Source organism: Monoraphidium neglectum (assembly GCF_000611645.1).
Source record: "Monoraphidium neglectum strain SAG 48.87 unplaced genomic scaffold scaffold03622, whole genome shotgun sequence".
Lineage (NCBI taxonomy): Eukaryota > Viridiplantae > Chlorophyta > Chlorophyceae > Sphaeropleales > Selenastraceae > Monoraphidium > Monoraphidium neglectum.
This window is the reverse complement of record NW_014010007.1, coordinates 1-5973: the sequence shown is the minus strand read 5'-3', so window position 1 is coordinate 5973 and position 5973 is coordinate 1. Positions and strand designations below refer to the sequence as shown.

At 65.3% G+C, this 5973-nt stretch overlaps 2 protein-coding genes across 2 annotated transcripts; one reads left to right on the top strand and one right to left on the bottom strand.

Annotated features, from left to right (window-relative positions):
- Positions 1-58: 58 nt before the first annotated feature.
- Positions 59-2737, bottom strand: MNEG_13098 (Uncharacterized protein; the record flags this gene model as incomplete). The annotated part of the gene is made up of 8 exons (XM_014038431.1): positions 59-88; positions 303-404; positions 643-726; positions 1186-1285; positions 1501-1592; positions 1712-1808; positions 2284-2375; positions 2717-2737. 8 exons carry the CDS (start codon positions 2735-2737, stop codon positions 59-61), a joined length of 618 nt encoding a protein of 205 aa, XP_013893885.1.
- Positions 2738-4377: 1640 nt separating this feature from the next.
- Positions 4378-5576, top strand: MNEG_13097 (Chlorophyll a-b binding protein; the record flags this gene model as incomplete). Its single annotated transcript, XM_014038430.1, has 4 exons — positions 4378-4431; positions 4714-4807; positions 5079-5110; positions 5361-5576. The coding sequence occupies 4 exons, from the start codon at positions 4378-4380 to the stop codon at positions 5574-5576; spliced, it is 396 nt and encodes a 131-aa protein (XP_013893884.1).
- Between the last annotated feature and the right edge of the window lie 397 nt (positions 5577-5973).

Here is a 5973-nt window from a genome sequence, read left to right as displayed (position 1 = left end):
ACTCCCAACTTGCTTGCACCACAACCTCAATTCTTCAAACCCTTGTGCTCCGCCCTCCCTATACCTCCCTTCCCTCCCGCTGGCCCACCTGCATGGCAATGTTGCCGCCACGACAGCATTCTGTCGCGAAGCACACCACCCACTCCAAGGAACAAACAGCCCACAGAGACTCAAACAAGCAACCCGCCTACGCCCTCCGCTAAAGCCTCGAGTCTGTTATGTTTGTGATCCGCCCTGAGATCCTGATACTACCCACCCCCAACACACACACACACACACACACACACACACACCCAGCCCACCTGCATGGCTATCCTGCTGTCGAAGGAGGGCACCTTGTCGCACAGCTTCTGCAGCTCACCCATGGCCGCGGGGCTCAGCAGGTCGGGGCGGATGGACAGCGCCTGGGGGTTGGGGGCGGGGTCCAGGGTTTACGGGTTTGAGGGTTCAACGGGTTGCAACAAAGAGGGCGAGATGCACGCACGCATGAGTGCATGGACCCACTCGGTGACAGGAGCCCCGCCAGACCCCACACCACCCACACGTAAGCCACGCGGCCATGCAGCCATGCAGCCCCCAAAACCCCGCCGCCACCCCCGAACACTCGTGCGTGATCAATGGCGCCCCCACACGCCCGGTCACCTGCCCCAGCTTGATGTATGCGGGGCCGAGTGACGTCACAATCTCCCGCAGCTCAATGGCGCGCTTCACCTCGTTCGCCTTGACCTAAGGGGGTGGGGGGTGGGGTGGGGTACACATGGGGGTTCAACATGGCAGAGTGGGGGGCTGGGATGGGATCCCATGCGACAGGGCCAAGTCGGGGGGCGGGTAAGCTCGTGAGTCACAATGCAGTGGGGGGGACGGGTGAGACCACGCTTTTGTGGCGCCAAGTGAGAAATGGGTCGGATCACGATTTCGCGGCTTAAATGCGGGGGATGGAGGTGGTGGCGCGGCGCTGTTGAGGAGCAGCAGGGGCCGGCATTCAGGGTGCGGCATCGGAGCACCCGACGCAGGCGTGGGGCAGCAACAACCATAGGCGCAGCGCAGGGCTGGTCGATGGGAAGTTGAGCAGCTGCAAGCAACACACGCACAAGGCGCGCGGCGCAATCCTGCCGCGGCAGGCAGCATGCGCGTGCGCGCGCGCGCGCGTGCATGCATGAGGCCGCGAGTTTCTAGGGTCCGCACCTTGTCGGTCGCGACATCAGTCAGGATGCCAGTGAGGAAGCTGCCCGCGATGCCGATGAGCTGCACGATGCGGCGCACCACGCTGACGGGGCGCACGTCCCTGGGGGGCGACACGCGCGGGGTCCAGGGTTTGGGGACACGCGTCGGTAAGGGGCGCAGCAGGTGGGTGCCACAGAGGACGAGGGCGAGATATTCGAAGGAGGGGAGGAGTTGGGTCGCGGGCGGCGCGGCGCCCTTCTCGTGTAGTGAAAGGCCGGCCGTTCGAGCCCCTCGCAGCAGCCACATCTGAGCGCGGGCGCGTGGTCCGACAGTAACATTTCCAGATCTTTCAGGGCGGCAGCCAGCCAGCCGCTGGTGCCGAGGCGCCGCCCGCCGCCCGACCGGCGGCCGGCGGCGGCCGCCGGCGCCTGCCGGCGCACGCAGACGTCACACTCTTACAGCCCTGACACGCCGGCCTGAGTTGACACCTGGCCCCAACACAAAAAACAACAGACCAACTTCCAACGAATGTCCCGCAGATAATCACCACCCACCAGTAGGCCGAGATGGCGGCCGGGTCGTATTCCAGGGGAAGCTGCTCGCCCGCATCACCCTCCACCTCCATGAAGCGCATGGAGGTGTCGCTGCGGCGGTTACGAGCGGGTTTTTTGGTCGCGTGTGCAGACGCAAATGTTGCATGGTTTGTGTGCGACACAAGTAGACAAATGCTCGGCGAATGGCGTGCGTGTGCCAGCTGCCGAGCACAAGCGCTGACGCCTGACGGCTCAGCGCAAGGTCCCCTCGCACAGCAGAAGCGATGCGCAGGCACGTGCGCCCGAACAGCTCTGCCACGCGGGCCCCTGCGTGCAACAGAGGCCGCGGGTGCCTGCCTGCGCCGTAGACTGCATCCCTCGCCCCTACCCAGGTGCAAGACAACGCGGTCGCGGTCGCGTGCGTGCGGTGACACATGCGCACACACACTCATACACACAGACGCTCACTCACCCACTCACTCAAGCTCACACTCACGCACACACTCACGAAGCACACCCTCACTCACACACATGTACACACACACAACACATACACACACACACACTCCCACACACACACACACACCTGCGCGCAAAGTCGGCATCGTCCAGGTTGCTTCCCCTGAACCCCGCCATCAGCGCCCCCAGCTTCTCATCCTTCTCCATGCGGCTGCGGACCTGATTGCATCACATTGGATAACATACAAATAAGATAAATCGCACGGCCACCGGGAGACACCCAGTGAGTGTGGGCCTCAGCGGCATGGGGCAGGCGGGAGCGCGCGGAGGGGTCTACCCGTCTTCAGGTGCGTGGCCGCTCGGCAGCGCCGGCGCGAGGCGTCATGAGCTGAATGTGCTGCTGCATAGTGGGGCGTCCGCATGCGATTCCCGGCCTGCGGCTTCCCGCGCCGCCCATAAACAGGATGCACGCGCAAGTAAGAGAGCCAGCCGCGCGGCGTCGCGGCCACCCCCCCGCTGGCCCTCTCGCCGCCGCAGCTGCGCGACAGCTTCCCGCCCACCTCGCGCATCTGCAGGGACATCTCTGACACAGATCCGCCCTTGGCTGCCGTCGTCGCTGCCGCGACCCCCACCGCCCTGGCCGTCCGGCCATTCCAGGTGCGCAGCCGTGACTGCAGCGCCGGCCCGCAGACGCCCCTCGGGCTCTGCCCAGCTGTGCCAGCGGCGCCGCGCATCACCCCTGCTGCTGAACGGGTGGAGAGGGCGCAGGGTTTGTGGCGAATGGGGCGCCGGGCGGGGGTGCGTGCGAGAGGCAGCGAGCGCAACAGCAGCGCAACGCGCACGCAATGGCGTGCCCAGCTGCTGCAAGCTCACTTGTCTGCATGGCTCCAATATGTGATTATTCGACTGTTTTCAATCCAATCGTCTCGCGCTTCTGGGTGAAGCCGCGACTGCCTTCGATGCGGTGGGTGTGTGGTGAGCCTCGGAGCTAAGTGATCGCAGTTAGCGAGAAAGGGAGCTGTATCTCATAAAAAATCTACATAACTGTACACGAGTCACGTCGGAGCCAGGGTGATGGCGATGGCGTGCCCCGGCGAACATGGATGGGAGCCGAAAAAGCCAAGGGTGCCGTTGACGCTGCAACACCTGAAACTCAGGCGCCTGCGGCTATGCCTGCCCTCAGTGGGCCCTTTTATTGTAACGAAACCATCAAGACGTGGAGAGGGCATGAGCGGGGATACCCCATTCGCATTGAGCACACTGCTGCTTGCCATATCCGCTTGTGCGCAGTGTCTAGGGTGGTCACTACTCTTGACCAGCCCCACGGTAATCGACCTTCGTCACTGCATCGATGCTATGACGGAGCTGATTGAAAATCAAATGTCTGTCCAAAGATACCTGAGTGCTGGACCCCGTCCCAAGTACCATGCCCCCCGGCGAGCCCTTCGACCTGCCATAACGGGCTGGCTGACGAGTCTGCTGCGGGTGGGATGCATGAGGCGGGGCAAAGCACGACCATTTGCATTGAATAAAGTCATCCTTTGCCACAGCATGCGAGACAAGGAATGCGGTGGCGAGGCTCTTGTTATCAGGTGGCTGGGTAAGGTCTTGCAACGCCCGAGGGAGTTATTACGAGTTCTGAACTTAGCCAGATACATGCCTGAGTGATGCCGCCACTCCTGCGCGACCACCTTTCAATCAGGACTAATCGTTATTCCCCCCTTTTGCGCATTGCGGCAGGGGACGGGCCATGCGCCACCGAGGCCTGTTGCTCAACCTTTCCACTCAATGAGAGCCACAGCGCGGGCTGCCCTCGCCCCCGCAAGCACCTCGCGCTTGTGCAATCAGAGAAGACCACATCATTGGAGCAGGACGAGCGGGCGTGAGCATGATCACGCCCCTCCCGACGACCCTCCGCATCACTGCTGTTGTTGGCGCACTGGGCAGGCATGTGCCCTCAGGGAAGACAGGCGATGGTGAGCCGCTCGCGATGCCAGGGGCACTTCCAGGTTGCACGGCGCTGCTGTAGAGGCCGCGCACACCGCTGCGCCGGCGTCCGCCGAGCTGCAGTCCCGCAATCTGCGGCAGCTTCCTCTCACAGTGCCCGTGCGTCTGCCGCTGCAAGGGGGGCCTCCAGGCCGTTTGGGCGGCCTGAGGCGTCGTCTTTTGCGTCCTCCGTGTTGCCATCACCCAGAGATCCGACATCACAGGCCAACACACGATGCAGACCGCTCTCCGTGCTCAGACGGCCCTGCGGGCGGGCGTTCGCCCCCAGGTGATTAGCGGAGATGCTTTCAGACGTTTTGAATTGCAGCTTGGGCATCTGCAGCACGCGAACGGAGGGGTTAGGCCGGATCAATGTGGCCACACTGCGGTTCTCTGAGGGAATGAGCGCAAGGGCCAATAGACGCTGTGGCAGGCCGCTCAGCTCTCGCAGCTAATTGTCAGATATGTCGTGCCCCAGCAAACCAGGCGCGGCGGTCCTGACGACGCCCGCTGCCCCGCGTGCCGCCGCGGCGCCGGATCTGCCCCTCCTGCCGCCCCTGCCGTCCTGCAGGTGTCGCGCCGCAGCGTGGTGGTGCGCGCCGCCGCTGACAGGCCCACCTGGTACCCCGGGGCCGAGCCCCCGAGCTACCTCGACGGCTCCCTGCGTGAGCCCCAGCCGCGAGCGGCGGCGCCGCATCTTGCGTCTGGCGGATGCCTCTTGCGCCTGCGGTTCCGCCGCCCTGTCAGCCGTACCGTCCGGGCGTTCTGAACACGCTTTGCGCGCGAGCGACGCCCCTCGTCAGCCTATCGCAGCTGTGCTCCTCGGCTTTGCTTCCAGTCCGACGGCCCCTTGTCACCCCAGCCCCCGCTCCCTCGTCGGGGTCACTCCTCACGACCGCCCCCACCAACCGCCCTGCTGTGTGCCTGCCTTCGCAGCCGGCGACTACGGCTTCGACCCCCTCCGCCTGGTGGGTATGTGAGGCGTGTGTACCGCAGCGGCGCGTCGCTGAGTGCGCCGACCGCGGGCCCGGCGCATCCGGAGGCGGGGGCGGCGCGCGCGCATATCCGGCCGCCTGCGCGAGAGCAGGCGCCGCGCTTGCGCCGTTGCGGCCTCGCGACAGCTGCAACCGCACCGCTGCAACCGCACCGTGCGGCGCCTCCCCTCACCCCCTCTCACCCGTCGCCCCGCCTCAACGCACCGCCTCACCCGCCCCCCAGGGCGCCAACCCCGAGAGCCTCAAGTGGTTCCGCGAGGGCGAGCTGACCAACGGCCGCTGGGCCATGGCCGCGGCCGCGGGCATCCTCTTCACCGACCTGGTCGGCCTCCCCAAGTTCTGGCTGGCCGGTGCTGAGGTGCGCCGCTTGGGGCCCGCTGGATTCGGGCCCACTCGGCCGTGGCTGCGCGTTCATTCCGCAATACAAGCAACGGGATAATAACGGGGGCACCCGGCGCGGAGTGTGCTTGGCTGCCTGATGCGAGGAACCCTCAGGGACTGAAGGATTGTTTTTGGGGGGGACCCAGGAGGGCTGCACAATGGCCGGCGCTGTGGGCGTACGCGCAGCATCCTCCAAGGCGTCTGGGGGTCTGGGTGCAGCAGGCAGCAGGCCGCCAGGGGGCTAGCAGCAGCTGGGCCCCGACGAAACGCGCTGTTGGGTCATGGGCTCCCTGCTATATCGGATCCCTGGTTGTACGACGGCGGCAATCCAACCCCTAGAGTAGCGGAACCACCGACCTCGCGGGCAACGACAAAGGCCAGTGAATGGCGCAGTGGGGGTGTGCGTGCGCCGCCCCGGCGGCGGCAGCTGCCGCCGCGATCGTGCAAAGCTACCC